At 37.8% G+C, this 21,550-nt stretch overlaps 1 protein-coding gene across 6 annotated transcripts in view; it reads right to left on the reverse strand.

Annotated features, from left to right (window-relative positions):
* The window catches only part of Pcdh15 (protocadherin related 15), a 1,498,824-nt gene that overhangs the window by 393,228 nt on the left and 1,084,046 nt on the right, over positions 1 to 21,550 (reverse strand). For all 6 annotated transcript variants that reach the window (XM_063279549.1, XM_063279551.1, XM_063279550.1 and 3 more), the window contains one exon: positions 15,998 to 16,168. In XM_063279549.1, the coding sequence (XP_063135619.1) occupies positions 15,998 to 16,168 (171 nt within the window). The remainder of the gene's footprint in view (positions 1 to 15,997; positions 16,169 to 21,550) is intronic.

Here is a 21,550-nt window from a genome sequence, read left to right on the forward strand (position 1 = left end):
ATATATTTCAAGTAAAATAAATATATATTTCAAATAGAAGACAACTTAGAATGTATTTGAAATAAAATGTAATCATGCCAATTAAATAAAACATACTTATTTAAATATATCACATATTATATGTGATATATTAATTAAAATATATTTTAAATAAAATGTATCTCTTCTTTCTGTTTCCTCCTTCCAACCCCTCCCACTTACCCTCCCTCACTCCTCAAATGGATAGCATCTTTTTCTTACTATGACACCTTTGCACACACATCTGTAGTAAATAAAACCCACTGTATTCATTTTTATTGTTTATGTGTATATTATTCTGGGCTGACTACTTTGTGTTGTGTAACCAATTAGCAGACCAAGGGAGACTACCCCCCTCCCCATCCCCAACAGTCCTTAGTAGTCTTAAATTCTCTATCTATGGATTGGATCCCTTGAGATTTTCCTTGGCCTGTGTCAGCATGTCAGAGATGGTCCTTGAGTCTTAGTTGCAGGAGTTGGGTTGTAGATGTTTCCACTGGGGCCCGGGTTCACGTGCTCCATTGACCTCTGCAATGTGTATACAGTCATGGGTTTCTCAACAGTACCTCAATGGGTTCTAAAGAGAAGCATCTTTGATGAAGGGATGAGAGCTACATTTACCTGTGACTCTAAGGGCGGTTTTAGAGTGTAAGAAGGAATTATATTGATCTAATAACATGTCAGTCTTAGGCTCTCTTCTCACTCACACCCTCCTTAGCCCTGGGTGCATTTCTGTAATAGTGCCCTCGTGTTGAATGACCCTTACATCCAATGAGTCAGCTGTTGGCTACCAGAGTATATGAATCCCATTGCACATCTTTAGGGATACCTAGTGGTGCTGGTCATTCTTGTGATTCATTGACATCACAGCAATGGCACTACTGCTCGCTTCCTCTCCTTGGCCTCTAGCATAGTACTTTGTGGTACACAATGGAAGGTAAGCAACAGGAAGGAGGCTTTAGGATTGATGGAGCTCAAATTATTCTAGTCCTATGTCCTGAGCATGCAGTATCTTCTAGGGGGGAGAAGTTAATACAGAAAATATTTATGTATTTATGTCATTTTAGGTATATACATGTAAAAAGTCTATATGCATACATTAATACATTCATGCATGCATGCACACATACATACATACACACACATATACAAGCGTATTAAAAGTAGCTATGTCACTTGGGCTGGCAGCACTCCGCACAGGGTCCATAGACAATCAAAACAAAGAGAAGAGAAGGTGAGAATAGCCCCTTGTGTAAGACTGTGCAAAAAAGGTGATGATAAAAAAAGAGATGAGAGAGAAAATCCAGTGGGTAAAGTTAAGGACACCTCTCTCACTAAGAGCTTACTCAAAGTCAGGAAATGGAGTCTTGTCAGCTGAATCTGTGCAGAGCAATCAACGCTCGGTGCTGTCGGTATCCACCATGTTGAAAGAATATAGAGAGAACCATGTTGTTTCAAGAGACTGTTCCATTACTACTGATGATCTTTTGGCGAAGCAGCCAGCACTCTGCCCTAGCCTGCTTAAAGGATGGGAGCTTTGCCAACCCCTATTTCATCTTTGGCTCCCCCCTCTTGCTTCTCCACCTCTTTTTGATGCTAAGAAATTAAGTGAACTAGAATTACCATGCTTGATGCTGGAGATGTAATTGCTATTTAAAAACACAGTCACTGGTCATACTGTATTAAAAATGACTTACTTTGTAGCTGGGAGGAAAGTGTCAGTAGAGGAAGGCATTTAAGTCCAGTCTCACTGAAGTACTAAGGCGTTAAGCCTATCTTATGGAAAGTAGCCCTATGCAGTAACATTTCCAAAGTCAGCATAAAGAGAAAAAATGTTATTTCTTTTCGTATTCATTATGGGAACCAAAATATTGGCTAAGAAAAAAGTGGGTAAGGAAATATACAAACACAACCATAATTTGGTCCGTGTCTTGGAGTATCATCTAAAATGAAAACTAGAAACTTGGCATTTTCCGCAAGCCATGCTAGAACAGGTGACGTGACGCACTTGATGTTCAGATCTCAGGAGAACTATGTGAGGTAAGTGGATTAAGGAGAGGAATGCAAAAGTTAAAATGGCAATCATGTGTTAAGTGGACTTCAATAAAAATAGATTAGAACCAGGCATTTAGGCAAACACCTGTAATCCCTAGCATCTAAAAGGTAGAGGCAAGAGGATCAGAAGTTCAAAGCCAGCCTGCAGTGCAGAAGATCCCTAAGACAAACCAATGAATAAATAAGTAAATAATAAATGTAAAGTGGATTAGACTGGATTAGGAGGGGAAACCCTGGCAATTCAGTTTTAAGACGTAGGCTTGAGCATTTGTATCCATATAGAGATGCCTGTTAAATATTTCTGGATTGTTTTTTCCGCTTCTGTTTTTGTTTTCATTTGGTTTCGTTTTTTGGTTTTTGATCCTAGAAAACAATGAAACATTGTTGTAAAGCAACTACCTTATGATTGCAATTATGTTTATAAGTGTCAGGGTCTAATTGTTCAACTTTCTCCCATCCTAGTCTTAATTGTCTGCTGATGTAGAGTGATAACTAAGCCATGTGGTATGTTTTAGGATCCTTTCCAAGTATACCGACAAATACATGACAGACTGATAGCATCAAAGGTCTGACCTGGAATAAAGAACAAGTTGAAGAAATTGTTCCTTAAGTCAGAGGTAGCTCTTTGATGCCCAAGACGCTTCATTCCCATAAAGGTCAGAAATAAAGGTTGAATTCTTTGAAAAGGTAAGAGTGACTTTTAAGGTGCAGTGATGATCTTGTCCATGTAAACCTGTCCGACCTCAATGAGTCCATGATATAGAGCTGCCTGTCTTGCCAGCTTTCAGCAGGATATGCCACAACACACTTTTAAGACAGGACATAACACAGAGATCTCCATGTCCTTAACGGGAGGGGAGATGGGCAATTCACGACTCCTCATTTCCACTTTGTGTTTTATTCAGAGGCTCGAAGATCCAAGGAAGTAATTGGTGCATTCTATCTTTTTGTATTCTACTTTTTCTTGTATTTCATCAGTGGTTCATAAGCCCATGTAATCCTCACAATAGTGGTAAGCATTTCCACGACACTGGTTTCATCAGCGTCTATTAATTCTGTTTTAATCCAAAAGCCAAATTAACAGAAACTTTGGTTCGATTCTCTATGAGGTATTTGAAGTTGTCTACAAATTTGTCACTATGTATGATTAACCAGAAATGAGAATGGATCCTAAATGAACTATCAAATATTGGCGAAGGCTATAAAGTCATTGTTATTGTGAGTGGTTCTCCACAAAGGGAGGTATACTTGAAGTTGAGAATATTTGCTTTTGAATATTCATGATGATGATGATGATGATGATGATGATGATAGTAATGGTGATAATGATGGTGACAGAAAGAGAATAAAAGTAGAGAACACAAGGAAACATCAAAGGGAGAAGAAACGTCAAAGGGGGGAAAGCATGAAGTAGGGAAGTAGAGATGGGTACGTCAGGGTGGGTCATGCATAGGTACACTGCTGTACACAAAAAGCACATGAAATATCATCCAGTCATGCTTCTCTGGATTCTAAGATCCACCTGTGCTATCATCTGAAGACACATGACTCTTGAAAATACGAACATCGAGAAATTCTCAATCCCACAATGGTGGAATGGGAAGTGGAGCCTTTGTTAGAAGAGTGATTCGGGGATGAAGCTCAAACTGTAATCGATGAATTAGTGCCATGGTAAGTAAGAAGTCTAAGAATGGTCCCGTGTTTGTTTATTCTGTGAGGGACACGGCCAACGCCACACACATCATACTGAACCTCTGATCTAAGCATTCCAAACTCTAGACTCTTAAAACAACAAATATGTATTGGTTTAAACCTACACAGATTCTGGTGGCTCTGTTGTGGTTTAAGAATTGTCACCATGGTATGCTCAGTCCATTCAGCATAATGACACATTGTAGGCATGCTCACAGCTCCTTCTCTCTTGCTTTGGGTCATTTACTCCTTTTGCCAAATTTATTTTAGTTCACATTAAAGAACACGTAAGAAGTATCCTCATGTTTAAATTTAGATTTTTGAGTGGTGGGCTCTGTACTGCAAGGCTCTGGAGGGGAGAGTCTTCAAGAACGGGTATGACCCTTGACCCAAAGTAGAGTTCCCACTTAAGACACAACTATGAAATCAGAGGCCTTTGTAGTTCACAGAATTTCTGAAACTCACTTTCTTCTGCCATTCTATGGTAAACCTCCGAATGCATTCCTCTCTACCCAAAGAAATATGTATACATTTTTGTAGACTTAAAATTGAAAATCAGACAAATGAGTTTATGGTGGTTTTTCCTTGATTATCGCTACAAAAATGTTCCATATCCCAAATAGCTAATTTGCAAACCAATTATTGGAGCTCGATTATTTTGGAAGCAGATGATCATCTTGACTCTCTTTTGATGTCTATTTGCATATCATTTTGAAATTTCCAGGTCTCTGTATATGATAATGTGCCTAGCTATCTTACAACACCCAGTCTGATTCGAAAGCAGTGTAACTGAAGGTCATTACACACATGCTTTATAAGTTATATATCTTGTGGTCTGCACAGAAAATATAATTTAGCCCCAGTGTGATTTACCAATCTGGCATGATTTGACATCTTTAAACATCGTGTGGTATAATATTGCTTCTGAACACAAGACATATTTACAACCTAAATATTCAACCCGAGAACTTCCTTATTTGTGACTCTTCATATCAGAGCAAACAGACTGAGAAATGAGTACTCTGAATAGATAGTAGTGTTTTTAATAACTTGTAGCCCAGTGCATGAATGCCATGCTGATAAGTGCAAACTGGCTTTTACGACCCTCAAATCATATTCAGATGCTTCCTGCCGGGTTCTTTAATCTACTCACATCTCTTCCTTGCTTTTCCTCCTGTATGAAAATGTCATCCATAGAGTAATTTTTTTTAGGAAATAGTCTATTCACATCATATATCTCCATATAAGTTTTCTGTCAAACTCTACTTTGGAGACATAAAGGTTTGGGGCTATTTATTACAATTTTTGACACTATCACTATAAATAAATACAGGGTCTCTGGTAATCTCTGATCATTTAAAGTGTCATTTTTCTTCTATTTCATGAAGACAGAATTAGCTGTCTTCTTTATTATTAATTGATATCTTACTTACCACAAACCATCAACATCACCACAAAACCATGCAAAGATGTGAAAAAAATCTCACTGACATTTTAATAGAGATATTGTAAAATTTATTCACCTTCCCATGAAACTAAAGATTTTGGGTGTATAATTTGCTCTTGCAATCTACTTTAGGAAGGGTTGCTAGGGAATTAATGCATGATCTTGGCTTCTAAAGCATGGATTTGAGTGAAGAGAATCTATCAACCCTGGGGAGACTCAGAAGTGTCCTACATAGGAATGAGGACAACAGCTTGGTCATGTGAACAAAGTCAGAAGGCTGACAGGATAAGAAAGAGACTTGGAAAAGAACTCCACAACAGACAGGGCTTAAAAACCAACATGTTTTCTCTCAAGCCATATTTGAAAACTGGGATTATATTCTTACCCTAATTAGACATCATTGAACTATTTAACCAGGTGTTGTAAAGCCAGTTGCCCCACATTGAGGAGAAAGGGGGGAAATTAATACATCATTTAAATTCATTAATTTTATGAAGAATGATACGCATTTATAAAATAGCTAATGAGAGTATAAACTGGTACACCCACTATGAAACTTAGTGTGGAGGTTTATCAAATGGTTAGTGAGGGGGTTAAGGGAGTTAAGGTCTTTTCTGTTAAGAAGTTGGTGACTGCCTTTTTCCTTTGATAGTATGTGATATCCAGTCCCACCAGCACTAGTTAGTAGGGGTGAAGGTTCTTTGTAGGCACCAGCTTGACTTCCCCATATCCAGTGAATTGTGGAGGTGTTGTCAACAGCAATAGGGCCTTACCCTCAGTATTCAGAGAGCAGCCAACAGCCATGACAGTAGCCTCCATTGTTTGGGCATTTTCATGTTCCTTTGGGCAACAAATCCATTAAATGTAACTTATTCCTAGCACTGAAGACTTCACTGGGTGATGAGAGATGTTGGCTTGGGCCTCTGTCCATCTAAATATAGATTTATAAACATTGATTCATATAAGTAAAATAGAGATTACTGTCTATATTTCAGAAAGTTTCTATCGCATGAGGTTTCTAGACCTTCTTTCCAATGGCTCTTACTTTTAAATCTTCCAACTGCTCCCAGTTTAATCTTCCCAATCCAGTCCCCCGTCCATCCATAATTATCCATTCTTTCTCCCATTCTAACTGATCCAATTCTTCCCCATAGTCCCTTACTCTATACCTAACTTCTGTAATCATACGGATTTTAACCTGCTTCTTGAAGACTTAACATCTAATAACCAAATATCAGTCTGTAACATATTTGTCATTCTGGGTCTGAGTAACTTCTTTCAGGATGATTTTGTTCTACCTCCATCCATTTACCTGTAAATTTCACTTTTTAACACCTGCGTACTATTCCATTGTGTAACTTTCTTTATCCATTCATTCATTGACAAACATCTAATCTGTTTCAATTGCTGGGCATTGTGAATAGAGCAGCAATGAACATGGCTGAGCAAGAGTCTTGGTAGTAGGATATAGAGTTGTTTTGGTAAATGCCCAAGAGTAAGATAGTTGTATACTTAGGCAGACCTATTCCCAAGTTTCCGGGGAACTGTTATACTTATTGTCATAGTGGCTGTACAAGTTTTCACTCTCACAAGCAATGGATTGAATACTCCTCTTACTCTACATCCTCACCAGCATGGGTTCTTATTTGTTTTATTTATCTTGGTCATTCTGATGAGTATAAGGTGAAATCTTAAAGTCATTTTGATTTCATTTCCCTATTGACTAGCGATGTTGAACATATCTTTAAGTACTTCTCATTAAGGTCTGATTCCTCTTTTTAGAATATTCTGTTTAGATCTACATCCAATTTTTTTTTTTCTTCTTTTTTTTGGAGCTGGGGACCGAACCCAGGGCCTTGCGCTTCCTAGGTAAGCGCTCTACCACTGAGCTAAATCCCCAACCCCTACATCCTATTTTTAATTGGGTCATTGGCAGTCTTGATTTTATTTTTCAGTTCTTTCTATAGTATGACAATTAGGTCTCTATTATATCTTTGCTCATCCTATAGGCTGCTGCTTCATCCCAAAGATCTTGCCCTTTGCTTTGATGCTTCATGAGGTCCCATTTATTAATTTTTAGTCTTGGTGCCTGTACTATTGGTGTTCTGCCCAGAAGTTGATTTCTTGTGCCAATGAGTTCAAGGCTGTCTCCACCCCAACCCCACCCCATTCTCTTCTATCAGGTTCAGGGTATCTGGCTTTATATCTATATGCAGTTATGCAGTTTAGCCAGCCCCATTTGCTGAAGATGTTATCTTTTTTCCCAGTGTGTATTTCTGACTCCTTTACCAAAAGTCAGGTATCCATAGGTGTGTGGATTTCTATGTTGGACATCCATTAGATACTATTGATCAACATGACTTTTTATGTCAATAATATGATGTTTTTATTACTATAGTTCTGTACTACAAATTGTGATTGGTAATGATGAAACCTCCAACACCTCTTGTATTGTTCAAGATTGTTTTAGGTATCCTGGGCTTTTGGTTTGCTTTGCTTGTATTTCCATACAGAGCTGAAAATTCTCCCTTTAAGATCTTTAATGTCTTAAAGTGTTTATTATTAAAAAAACCTCACTTACTTGGTTAGTTTTTCCTAGATATTTTATCATTGTTGAGGCTATTGTGAATGGTATTGTTTCCCTGATTCCTCTCTCAGTTCATTTGCTTTGTAAATAAAAGGATATTGATTATTCTGAGTTAATTTTGTATTTTGATACTTTGCTGAAGTGTTTACTGGCTGTGGTCATTTCCTGGTGGAAGTTTTGGGGTCACGTATGTATGAAAGAACATCATACACAAATAAAGTTACTTTGACACATTCCCTTCCTATTTGCATTTTCTTGACTTCCTTTGGTTGTTTTATTGCTATATCTAGAGCTTCCGGTATTATATCAAATAGGTATGAAGAGTGGGGGCAACCGTGCCTGTTGTGTTCCCAATTTTAGTGGAAATGCTTTAAGTTTCTCTCTATTTATATTAATGTTGGCCAAACCCACCAATTTTAATGCATACAATGTTTAGATGTTTCTGTATACTGTGTGTAACCACTAGCCTTTTCTTTTATAATTGAAGTAAATTGTAGTTTATTTTCCATTCATGCAAAAAGACAGAATGTCCGATGATATGGTCAAAGTAAATTCATGGCAATGCAAAGACTTGAGGCAACTTCCCAAGGCGGGAGCTCAGCGGGACAATTTGGAAAACTTTATTAAAAATCCTTTGTCTTTATATTTCTATTTAGGAAACAAAGAAAGGATCAGGCTGAATGCTCTCCTGCTGACATTTTGAATGTGGCATGTTGATATATTTTTGGCTCGGGGCATTTATTACCTTGTGGCATTTTGCCTCAGCTGTTCCTCTTCACAAAGGGATAATATACTGCATAATTAATTCAACCCAAGCCTGCCAGTACCACACCTGGCTGTTTAAAAAATACAGAGCACAGGTACTCAATCCTTTAAAGGGCTAAAATCATACTGAGGTAATTAGGAACACCGAATCAGAATAAATTAGGCAACATCAACACTTACAACTCAGTTTTCGGAGGTGAAAATCAAATTAAATATAGTCATGTATTTAAAAATTAAACTAAATCACCTATACTTCTTGTCAGAAGTCACTTCGAGAACACCCTACCAGGTGATTACATATGACACTGTCAATGAGAACTTAAAGTAATATTGTTAAGCCCTTTGCTAGGAAGTAGTTATATTACATAGTTCTACTTTGGTGATGGTACCCATGAACATCACATGTGATTGACATTTTCCCGGAGACTTTAGAGATGTAGACATTGTTCCTAATACCACTGAGAATTTCTATTCATATTGAGTTACTAGAAAGTGTACTAGGTTATGGCAGAAAACATCTCTATAACTTCTTCCCAAACCAATTTGGAAAGCCATCAGAGAGTTTCAAAATACACAGCTAAGAAAAGGTAAGCATACATAACATAGTTTACATCTTTCGTCTTCTACTTGGGCACATAGCTCAGAGACAAATTAGATGATGAATTCATGTGGATTAATACATGGAACTCTTTTTTTCCCCAAGTAAAGAGGTACTTAATCATGATACTTGGAACATCATTACTTTAATGTTTCTCTCGACTTCAGAAAATCAATTCCTTCTCAGGGTTTAACTGTTCTACCAAAGATCTCAATGTCTTATTATTGAGACGGAGGTGTGACAGAGCTTGCATCTAACACATCTGTCACAGATCCTTCATCCCTGGAGATCAGTGCTATAGCTACACATCTGAGATGGTGCCGACTGAATTTTTAGTCTGTGTTATGGTCACTGCAGTGATCAGTGGCCTTTTACTAACTGAATCTGAGGCTTCTGATCATTTGTTGACCTTTGGGGGACACATACCATATATCACCTGGATGTGCTGGTTACCAGTTGTGCTGTAGATGGACTAAGCTGCATTTGTTTCTTCTGCAAGCATGGGTTCAAGGGTCCCTAAAAGCTCTAGGGGAAACACATTGAGAAGAACTGTCTTAAAGATTGAGCAATGAGTCAGTTCAAGGTTTGAGACATTATTGAAATAGGTAGGAGGCAGGATGAACAGTGTGTTAAGATACCTGGGTTTTTTTTTTATGGAAACTAGGCAATATGCTTACATTATGGGGACTGTTAGACTCCTGTTTAAAGGGTACCTTGACTAGAAAAAGGACAGGCAAATTGGGGCATGCCACTGCATTCTTACTTGAAAAGACCTAAAGCAAATTAAGATATACAAGCAATGTGACTGTTTTTATAATGTGTGATTATATTGAATCAATGTGGTCACATGCATACAAGTTCTTTACATTGCTTGTTTGTGATAGGACAAAGGGTAGTATATCTGTCTTTATTGGTTTAGTCGGTTTTGTGCATGGTACATGTTTCTTCACATTTCCCTGAATTAATTTAAATCAACACTTTCTTAGCATGTGCTCTATGAAGTACCTGGATTTAAGCTGGAATGTAATGAATCATACAAACTTAAAACCTTCACATTCTACTGAAAAAGAAATGGTGAATGAACACTTGTGGTGGGAATACACAGATAAACATCAGTTGACATTATCCAAATGAACTTTGACTATGAACTATAAACTTGATGTCTGAGACATGAAAGCTAAGGGTGGGTGGAGAAGTGCAGGGCCAAATCAAAAAAAATCGTGTGTCTTTGGATGAGGTGTCTCTAAGAGTTAGAGGAGACAAGTTAAAGAAATGACAAGATATAACCTTACCTAGAACAACATGCTAAAGAGCGTTGTGACTTACTAGGTAATGTTGACACTTACAGTGTTAAACATTAAGGTGTATTTTGTTTGTGTGTTTTAATTTTAAACATCCAAATATCAGAATAGGGCTGGATTTTGAAAACTACCTCTGTTTTTGAGGTGAGGGTGACTAGAGACAGAAGAGAATGAACGGTGGGGCTTGAGACTTAACAGAATAGTTTGAAGTGGATGTGTTGGCATTGGGAATTGAGGGGATCAACCAGTCTTGAGCATGCCTAACAGGTGAAATGACAGAGCGTTTGGGCAAACCACAGTTAATCTGAAAGGGCAATAAGGGATCTGTGCCGAGATAGGAAATAGCTATAGAAACAAAGCTTGAAAGGTAGGGTAGAACTGGACTCAGAGATGTAGTGACTAATTCAAGTGAAACAGAACTTACTGATGTGGTATTGTTTAATTTAGTTTTACTAAAAATTGTATTAAGGCCAAAAAAGTTAAAAACATAGAAATCTGGATATCTTTACATTTAAGATTAGAAAAAAAATACAAGTTTTTCCAAAATGAAAACAACCCACCAAATATTTTAGATGATGAATTCAAAGCCCTTGAAGGAAAGAAAAGTAGAGAGAAAAAGCACAGATGTGTGAGCTCGAGACTATAGAATATTTATATAGAGTGTGGTCTGGGAGGACATTTTGCATATTGGGCCTCTCTGGAAACCCCGTCATTCTAATATTGGACAGAGCAGCCCTGAAGAATGACACCTTATAAATAAACAGAAGGAGTAAATTTTTGACAGATTTGTTGGAACTAAATCTCTTTTACGGATTTCAGTAGGGATATTTGCAGCTGGGTGTTACGAGGACCTGTCCGAAGGACTTAACCAAGGAGAGAAATGGGTTTTCTTGCCTGATAGGCAGTTAATTTTCACATACTGAAAAGTGTGTGGCACAATAACTCAAGGAAAGGTGTACACAGGAAAAGAGATACAATGTCAGAGAGTCAGAGCAATTATTTTGAGGTAAAATACTCAGCAGAATCATTTTCAAGCAACAATATATACCATATAACACAAATGCATAATATCTAGTATATTATTTAATATGTATCATTATAACATACAATATATTGTTGAAAATGTTTTGTTAAGTAATATATGTGTGTGTGTGTGTGCGCACGAGCGCGTGCTCAGTTTTGAACAAATGAGTCAAACGTTTTGCATGTTTGTGTTTAATTTAGAACACACACAAAAAATGTAAAAATATAGAAACAGAAATTTGAATATGGGACATAAAAGCAAATGCCAGTTTGACCCCTTGTGATTCAGAATGGATTCGATTAGCCAACAATGAATTCTACATTCCTAGTTATAGAGGTTCATTCATGATAATAGAAGGCAAAGCATTACAGGCATCATAACTTTAACATTGACAAAATAAGAGTAAATTCATAATGAGTTTATTTTGTGAAGATTTTCCTCATCTTATTTGACGAGGCTCTGCAATTATCATGGAATCTCACACTTATCAGTGCTCAGTTGATATTTTTAAATTAATAAAAAATAACTGGCCTAGACCTACCTGTGGCTTTAGGATCTATATGACACCTTATAAATATAATCAGCACTATTAATACTAGTGACCCTACATGCACTAATTTTTCACAAAAGACAGTTTTTTCTAGTAGAAAGCTTAATCCGTGTTTATAAAACGTTCTATCTCTAAATGTATGCTCATTAAGATAATTTATTTTAGCTGATACATTCTGTGTGTCCTATGGTAGAACAAAGAATGTCGCTATGGTCATTGTTGGGAAATTTCCCATCAACAGAGGCCTGAGTAGGTAAAAGGACTTTTGGGATTCAATGAATTAGTTTGAGGAAGGGTCAGTCAGTATGTAATCAAAGTCAGCATACATGGTTTAGCTGAAATCAATGGATTTCTCACTCTGGATAGCAAGATCTTATTGATTGATATTTTCTAAAATTATATATTTAATTACATGTATATATTATATTAACTATAATATAATAAATATATATGTATAAAGAGAGAGAATAAGCAAAGCTATTTGTATGTGAGATTCAAAACTGAACCCTAGTTTGACCTGTGATGCTTTAGAGTATGTGCAAATATTGGTGTGTAAGAATACACAAGCCCCTAGGCATATCCTTTCTCCTATGGTCTTCTTAGATCGGGATTTGAACAGACCCCCAATGATGTCTGTTTACCGCTAAACCAAACACCCTAAAGTTGCCCATGATAAACATGATTGTTCTGCTATAGGCAGCAAAATGCTTTTTCGAAATCTCATAAAATAAAATCATGGCTTTATCAAAACTTTAAATGATTATCATTTGATGGTACTGTGTTTGGAAGAAAACATCCCTTTTCTTCTGGGTGGCAGTACAAACAATTTCTAATGCATAATTATTCACTTAAATATTTGTGGATGTGGAAATGAACTTCTCTTCGTTTAACAGAGCATGAAAGAATGAATAGGTCTCTTAGAATGGTGAAATGTGAGACTGGAGAGGTAGCTCTGAGGATAAGAGCATTTACGACTTTTATAAAGTACTTGCATTCAGTTCCCAAAACCCATATCATTTGACATACAACTGCCTGTTACTCCAGTTCCTTGGGCTCCAAGACCCTCCCCTTCTGATATCTGATGGCCCCAGAACATATGTACAGGCATCCACACATGTACAAAAAAATTAAAAAATATATGAAATGATAGATTATTCTGGAATTCTAATGCAGCATTAGTTTATAAAGCATAGTTTGAAAAGCTATTTAAAGGGTAGTGCATTTATTTTCATGAAAGTGTTCACTTTCTTTGTTTAAGAACCTCCTTTAATACCAGATAACATCTGCTGTGTCCAGGAGCCCTAACCTTTCTCTTCAAACTGTTTATCAGAGAGTTAAGGTGTCAGAGATTTCTTGACCAGTTATCAATTCTCTCCTTGTATTATAAGAATACATTCAGAGCAAAGGAACAGGTTTGCCCAGTGAAGAAAAACGCTAACTTTTAAAGTTGAATTATGTCTTCCTTAGGTACTAATAGTCAGTGTATGAAAGGAGATGCAGAGGCATCGTGGTTTCCACAGTAAAAATCAATGCGCAGCTTAAGACATGCCAGAGAGACCTCAGGACTTTGCTATGTTAGTGTGGTACCAGCCAGGCAATGGATAGTAACACCATTGCTGGCCATATATCTTAACTTTAACACACACACACACACACACACACACACACACAGAGAGAGAGAGAGAGAGAGAGAGAGAGAGAGAGAGAGAGAGAGAGAATATAATTTGCCCACACATTCACTTATTCACAGTACCAAGGGAAATCAAATAAATTCTTTGAAGGCTTTTCTGTAAAATTTGCATAATGATAGGGCCTCTGCAAAAGAAACATACCAGTGCTCAGTTAATATTTGTTCAGAGCTCATGAGTTTATGGCAAACTGGACATTAAGTATTACTGTTAGTTACTGTTATCATTTATTTGACTTGCCTAACCTCAAAAGAATGAGATTCTTCAACAGGATCCTGGAGTGCTCTAAGCTCTTCACAAACCCCCAGGGTACACTGCTGCTCAAACCACAGTTTCATCCTTTCCTCAAAACACCAAGTCCTATTAAATAACCATAGGATCAAGTTGATGAGTGTAATTCTTCCTCTACCAATAATACTTTCTCTTGGGGGTCTCAGAAGCTACATTAACTAATGCAGAAACAAATTAATAGACAAATATTTTTATCATGCCCATTAAACATTACAAAAACAACCTGTTGTTTTTCCACTCATAATACTTTTCTCACTGAAAATCAAATACTAAGTTCAAGACATGAAATTAAGTTGCCCATATTTATACTTTTAGACCAGTCTGCCTAGTCTTTTGCCTTTCAATATTAACAAAAATTTGCCATTGCCTGTGACCATAGACCAGGTCAAAACATCTGATCTCAAAATTAGTAAAATTTATTGTCATATAATAAGCATTAAAGCATGAGTAATTTATATAGTTGTTGACCATACAGGTCAGTATTTTAACCATCATTTGTATAGTACATTTGTCCTCATACATGTATGATACACTAAAAGAAATGTCTACAACACTGGATGAGAACTCTGAATTAAATAAGATGCACAGAAAATTATCGAATATTTAAGAGAAAACATTTCTCTTTTATTATCTAAATTCTCACCTAAGTACAGTATATCCCAAACTTCTGTTTCTGTTTTTACATTATTGATAAAAGCTTCAAAGTTTTTCCAACAAATTATAACATTTGGGAGTTATCTGTGAAACCCAGAAAGCTGGACAAATAACAAAGAAATCCAGGAAGAGACTACTTGGAATTTAACTTCTATGAAACAACACATAGCCATGTGCTTGCGAGCGCGCGTGTGTGTGTGCATACACACACACACACACACACACACACACACACACACATCTTAGAGAAAAAGATACCATGTTAACTTTAAGTAGATGCCTGATTGGGTTACAATTAGTTTTTATTTCCTTACTTTTCTAAAATGTATATTATATAAAGTAGTAGACTTATTTCTTAAATATTCTTGCATGTATATCAAGAACTTTGATCATATTCACCTTAGTTTTCTTCTGCTGATCCTTCACATTCCTGCTTTTTTTCAAACAGTTCTTCTACTTTGATAAGTCATCATATCATCTATTATATATCAATGCATTCATTCATCAATTAATCAATCATCTGGCAACTTGCACATCCACCTATCCATCCATCCATCATCCATCCATCCATCCATCATCCATCCATCCATCCATCCATCCATCATCCATCCATCTATCTATCATCCATCCATCCATCCATCCATCCATCCATCCATCCATCCATCTGTTCATCCATGTAAGTCCTTCACATGAGACAAAACATGTAGTACTTGTCCTTCTGAGTCTCTAATGCCATTTCCATCAACAGGGGTGTCTTAAAATCTTGACCATTAGTATGTGTTTCTGGCACCCAGGATGTTCCAAAGTATGACTTTCAAATGTCAGGAATATAAAGCTCTGCTGGCATGTTTTAAAACTCAGAATTGAGTATGGAAAATATCTATTCATGCTTTGCTTTACAGTTTCTTTAAAACACACATTCATGGGGTGGAAATGTATATTCAGGATTTCTTGGCTCCTACTTCCAGAGAGTCTAGCATCATCTTCTACATTTCTGAATGTGCTAGCAACTAGACAAAACTCTAATTTATTAGTGAACACTTCTTGAGATTTTTTTCTACTTTGTAAAGGATGAAATTATACATCGTGACATTATCTACCTATCATAGAAAAATGGCATTATACAAAAACTATCATTTTAGTTCTTTTCTAGTGAATTTTGATATAATCAACCAAACTGTCTACAAAGCATTCTGACACGACTCTGATAGGTTTAAAGATGCTAGTAGAAACAGAAAAAAGGAAAGAAGGAAGGAAGGAAGGAAGGAAGGAAGAAAGAAAGAAAGAAAGAAAGAAAGGAATAAAGAAAGAAAGAAAGTGTACTTACCGGAGTCCTCAGTTCAGGAATGGCAGCTTGATAGGTGAGTGGACGGCAGTCACGGGTATTTGGCACAAGAACACAGGGCAGAAACATTGGTCCCAGATCATCTCCATCTAGAACGTCTACTGTGAGGGTGGTAGTAGTTGTTCGCCTCTCATTCAGATTTTGTGCACGGTCCTGATAAGTGGAAAGAAAGAAAGAGAGAAAGAAAGAAAGAAAGAAGAAAGAAAGAAAGAAAGAAAGAAAGAAAGAAAGAAAGAAAGAGGAAGATTGATTAAATAATGAGATGATGCAATTATCGGCATAATTTAGTTTTATTTATTCTTTCCTCTCACTTTCTTTAAATAAATGATCAGTAGTAACCTGTTTAAGCCAAGCCTTATGTTGGAGGAATGGAAGGTGAACTTTTATTCACTTGCATTGAAAAACCCAGTTTCTTTTTCTTTCCATTTATTTTTCTATTTATTCATTTTGCATTCCAATTGCTGGCCCCCAGCCTCCCTCACACAAAGCCTCCCACCATTCCCTGGGTCCCCTTCTCCTCTGAGGGGGTGAGCACCCCCTGAATGTTCTCCTACCCTAGAGAATCAAGTCACTTCAGAGTTAGGTGCACCCTCGCTTACTGAGACCAGATAAAGCAACCATGTTGGGGAAGGGAGTCTACGGTGAGGCTACACCTTTAGGGACAGTCCCCACCCACTCCAGTCGTTGGATGACCTACATGGAAACTGAGCTACACATCTACATATGTGCGGAGCCTTGGTCCAGCCTAGCTATGCTCTTTGGTTGGTGACTCATCCTCTGAGAGCCCCCAAGGGTCCGGGTTAGTTGATGCTGTTGGCCTTCCTGTGGAGTCCCTATTCACTTCGGAGCCCTGAAAACCCAGTTTCTTAAAAGTACATCAGTGTGGCTGGTGTTACTGTCTAGAACATTTCATTATGTTATGCAAATTTGTCACGGGTTTTCCATCTATTAGGAATAATCTTAATGGAACCACCCTGGAGACAGTGTGTAGAAAGACGTCTATGGCTGAACGAGCATTTTAACTGGAGAAGCCAATCTAACAATGAATGCAGTAACTTGCTCTCTGAGACGAACGGTCAGAGACGAAGCAGCATGTAGCTATTAAGGGCAAGAGTTGTGAAGCGTAGTTACTTTCAAACACATTTTTAAACATCTGAAATGGCTTTAAACTTAATCTTTTTAATTGGTGTGAGCTGAGTTTTCCTATGCACGCCACTTTTGCTGAAAACGTTGCAGGCGGCTGACTGACTGCAATTTTGTGATCATGGAGAGTGGGCATGCCATACCAAAGATCAACAGTCAAGATAACTCTGGAGATAGTGTTAGTCTTCTTAAAAGTAACTTATGGTCAATGTATGATTTTTGACCTAAAAATCTTTAGTACTTTGACATGAAACTTTTGGAATAGACTAATTGAGTGGATTGTTTCCAACAGCTAAAATGTCAAAATGCTGTCAGATATAATGGTGAGATCCATAGCAGAGATCCCCCCACACCAGTTCCAACCTACCTACTCTTCAGATCTTCCCACTGATCTACTTGGTAAATGCCTTGATTTATATCATTGATGTTACTATAAAGGTCCATGTGATCTTCTGTACAGTGGAATACATCATCAGAGAAACCTGAATGACTGCTTCTGGATCACAATTAGTCCCTCATATTTAGCCCGGGATAATTTTTTTTTACAGTTTTAGGAATAATACAGAGTAACTATATATCCCAAATCAGCATTTCCATTATATGGAGATATTTGTACTGGCTGGTTTTGTGTGTCAACCTGACACAAGCTGGAGTTATCACAGAGAAAGGAGCCTTCCTTGAGGAAGTGCCTCCATGAAATCCAGTTGTAAGGCATTTTCTCAATTAGTGATCAAGGGTGGGAGGGCCTGTTATGGGTGGTGCCGTCCCTGGGCTGGTGGTCTTGGGTTCTATAAGAGAGCAGGTTGAGCAAGCCAGGGGAAGCAAGCCAGTAAGAAACATCCCTCCATGGCCTCTGCATCAGCTCCTGCTTCCTGACCTGCTTGAGTTCCAGTCCTGACTTCCTTTGGTGATGAACAGCCATGTGGAAGTTAAGCTGAATGAACCCTTTCCTCCCCAACTTGCTTCTTGGTCATGATGTTTGTGCAGGAACAGAAACACTGACTAAGACAATATTATATTAGTATAAAATTTTTTCTATAAAAAACCATTATGGGTAGTCTTAGGGGTTTGCTCAGTGAGCCTGAACTTCATGGGCATACCTCTCTTCCTCTAGGCCTCTGACAAATTTGATTCCTGTAAAAATTAGATGACCTAAAGTAAAGGTCTATTCTTCCTCTTCGTAGAACACTAAGTTCAGGAGCCTTCTTGCTCCTGTGGTATGTAAGTTTTCTCTATAACTCTTTAGCCCACGCTTGCACCCTTTCAATGGGCCAGAATTTATTTCCTTGTGATATTATGGTTATGGAATTTGAGTTTTCTACTCACTGCCTCTGGGAGGATAGGAACAGAACCTTCTAAAAGAATTGCTCCAAACTCTAGAACTTCTTATAGTCATAAGCAGAAAACAAGTTTACATTTTCTATGAAAAGGACCATTATTATGTATATGTTTTCCAATGCCTGCCTCAACCCCACATACATGCCAACCACACCAGGCCTTGTGATAGGGACACTCTTTGGCATAAAGACATCCTTTAATAGAGCATTCTACACCTATTTAATTCTGCTTTGACAATTCATTGTTATTAACTAATATCCAAGCTTTATGTGCTTTTATTTTGTTCCAATATGTCCACCAGGACACTCTACATTTAGGGATAACATCTCTTGATAAGTCTGCAGGTTTGTGCTGACTTTGGCAGTGTTCTGAAACTGGGGTCATATATTTTGCACAATGTCTTTAAATTTAGGTTATAAGGATTGAGAAGGAAAACTGCAGATGTGAAATCATGTTTCCATCGTAATATGTCACTGTTGCATTCATTAGCACAATAAAAACTTTCATTGCATAGTAAAGGTTGTATTTATAAGGTATCCTTCTAACATAACAAGTAGGAAACAATAGTAAATTTCCTCTAACCAGGAAAATCTTCCAGAGGCGTGAGGGGACATCAATCCATGCATAGAACCTACAACCCAAAATTTGTCTCTGCTTCATCTGAGGGTAGAGCCAAACAGTGACTTCCCCAACTTGACACCTATAACACATGAGAAAGCCAACTCCTGACATTAATAACACTCTGCTATCCCTGCAGACAGGAACCTATCATAGCTGTCTCCTGAGAGACTTCATCTAGCAGCTAATGGAAACAGATGCAGAGACCCACAGCCAAACATCAGTCAAGAGTTCAGGGAATCTTGTGGAAAGGTGGATAAAAGAATCAAGCAAGACAGGGTGTTCACAGACACCCTAAGACCACCCACAGGGTCAACTAACTTGGGACCATGAAGGTTCACATAGCCTGGGCCACCAACCAGGGAGCATGCAAGAGCTGATCCTAGACTCCCTGTACATTTATATAAGATATGCAGCATGGTCTTCATGTGGGTACCCTAACAAGTGAAGTGGGGGTCTGTCTTTGTCTCTGTTCCCTGCCATTGGATCCCCTTGCCTCTACCTGGACTGCTTGGTTGGGCCTCAGTGGGAAAGGATGTGCCTAGTCTTGCTGGGACTACATGAACCGGGATGGGGTGGTACCTAAGGGAGCTCACCTTTCTCTGAGGAGAAGAGGAGAGGGCAATGTGGGGAGAGATTTGTAAGAGTGAGACTGGGAGGAGGAAGGGGGACTGTGATCGGGGTATAAAGTAAATAAAAAAATAAATAACTTATTGAAAAGATTTTTTTTAATTGTGTTGAAATTTAGAGTTTATCTGAAGAACGTTCCTCAGGGACATACAAGGAAGAAGCACTGGATGGATCAATTGTTCCTCAGGCATTGGCTGGTGATAGTGGTGTTGGTATGGTCTCTTTGTGATCTATCCTAGAGAGCTACTTCTGTGTGCCCCATTCCTATGTTATTATCTGGCCAGATGGTAGTATGACAGGACTAATGGGGGAAAACAGCATTGTAAACTGTGAGTGATACAAACAATACAATTCTATGAACACATTTTTATCTGATTCCAGTAAGTTTGTTTCCCTCAATGGAAGGAGAGGATGCAGCACAGTAGCTAAAAAGAATTCTTTCATAACGTGTCCTAATTTATACTCTTGACTTCTCTATTCTTTTCCATAAATAAGATGATTTCAAATTTGATTTAAAAAAAAGAGATATTTCATTACCTTAGAAAACTGTAATTACAATTGACAGAGACAGCACTTAAAAGCATTTTCTGAGTTTGCCTACTACTCTCTGTCTGAATCATGTGTCATTCAAATTTTCATGACACAGTTCTCATCACAGTGAAGCTATATAAGTGGGCCATCAAGGATAATGCCTCTCACAGCATGGATGCTGGCACTGTAGGAGTAGAGAGCTTACTCAGTACGAACTAGGGATTTCCACTCCATGTAAAGACAAAGCAAGACAATGTGAATGCAGAGCAAGAAAACAGACATCTATGATCAAGAGAGGGACCCTGCCCTCCCCCCCTATGAAACAAACCCTGGCCAATTTTAGCCTGGAGTTTTAAACCCTAAACTACTGATAAAATACATCTCTGTTGCATAAGATGACCATACTATGATGTTTGTTATTCAAACCAAGGATGCTAATGTAACTAATTAATTTATATATCCTTAACTTATATTGTGATTTCATAAATCATGCATTCTTCATAACACTGTGCATTTGTTAACATTAACATGATTCAGAAAACTGGGATGCCCTTGAGACTTAGAGAATCTGCCTGTGATAAGTTGGGCTATAGTTCTGAGAACTAGGGTTCAGGAAAATTATGCTGCCAAAGCCACAATAGGACTGTGGTCTCTGGGTTCCTGTCCCATGAATTCGAAGAAAGAAATTCAGAGGCCAAAGAGGACCCACAGAAGGAAAACTTCCTTGTGGAATTAAAGGTCAGAGGTTAAGAAAAAGATGATAGAGCCCTCTGTTAGCAGAAGTGGGTCCCCAGAAATGGGAAAACACATTAGAAGAGTTTTATAAGACTTGAGGCAGAAGTTTGACTGAGATAGGGTGTTGAGAAGCGGGTGAGATGGTTCACTCAGGTGGCCTATCCATGAGATACCCCGGTGACTCTCAAGTTCCACCATGCCTTCGCAGGTGTTAGTGGTAGATATAATGATTTAGGGGGAACATATGCAATAATTAGACTTCCCATATAGAACTTCTAGTCTTTGACCATGACAGACCTGTTGACAGGAGCAAGGCCCTTTCTGACTACTGACAAAGAACCAGGGTCACTACTATTTGGTCTTTGCATTTCTACCCTAAAACTGACCTAAATTACCCAGAAGCACAATCAGTTTGTTTCTCTATTTTTCTAATCAAAAGCTTTAATTGCTCTTGTTAAAAATGAGTCATTTAACAATTTTTAGGTTTAGCCAAATGTATTAAATGTATGTATAAGTTATCACTAGCTGACAAGTGGGAAA

Source organism: Rattus norvegicus, chromosome 20, assembly GCF_036323735.1.
Source record: "Rattus norvegicus strain BN/NHsdMcwi chromosome 20, GRCr8, whole genome shotgun sequence".
NCBI lineage: Eukaryota > Metazoa > Chordata > Mammalia > Rodentia > Muridae > Rattus > Rattus norvegicus.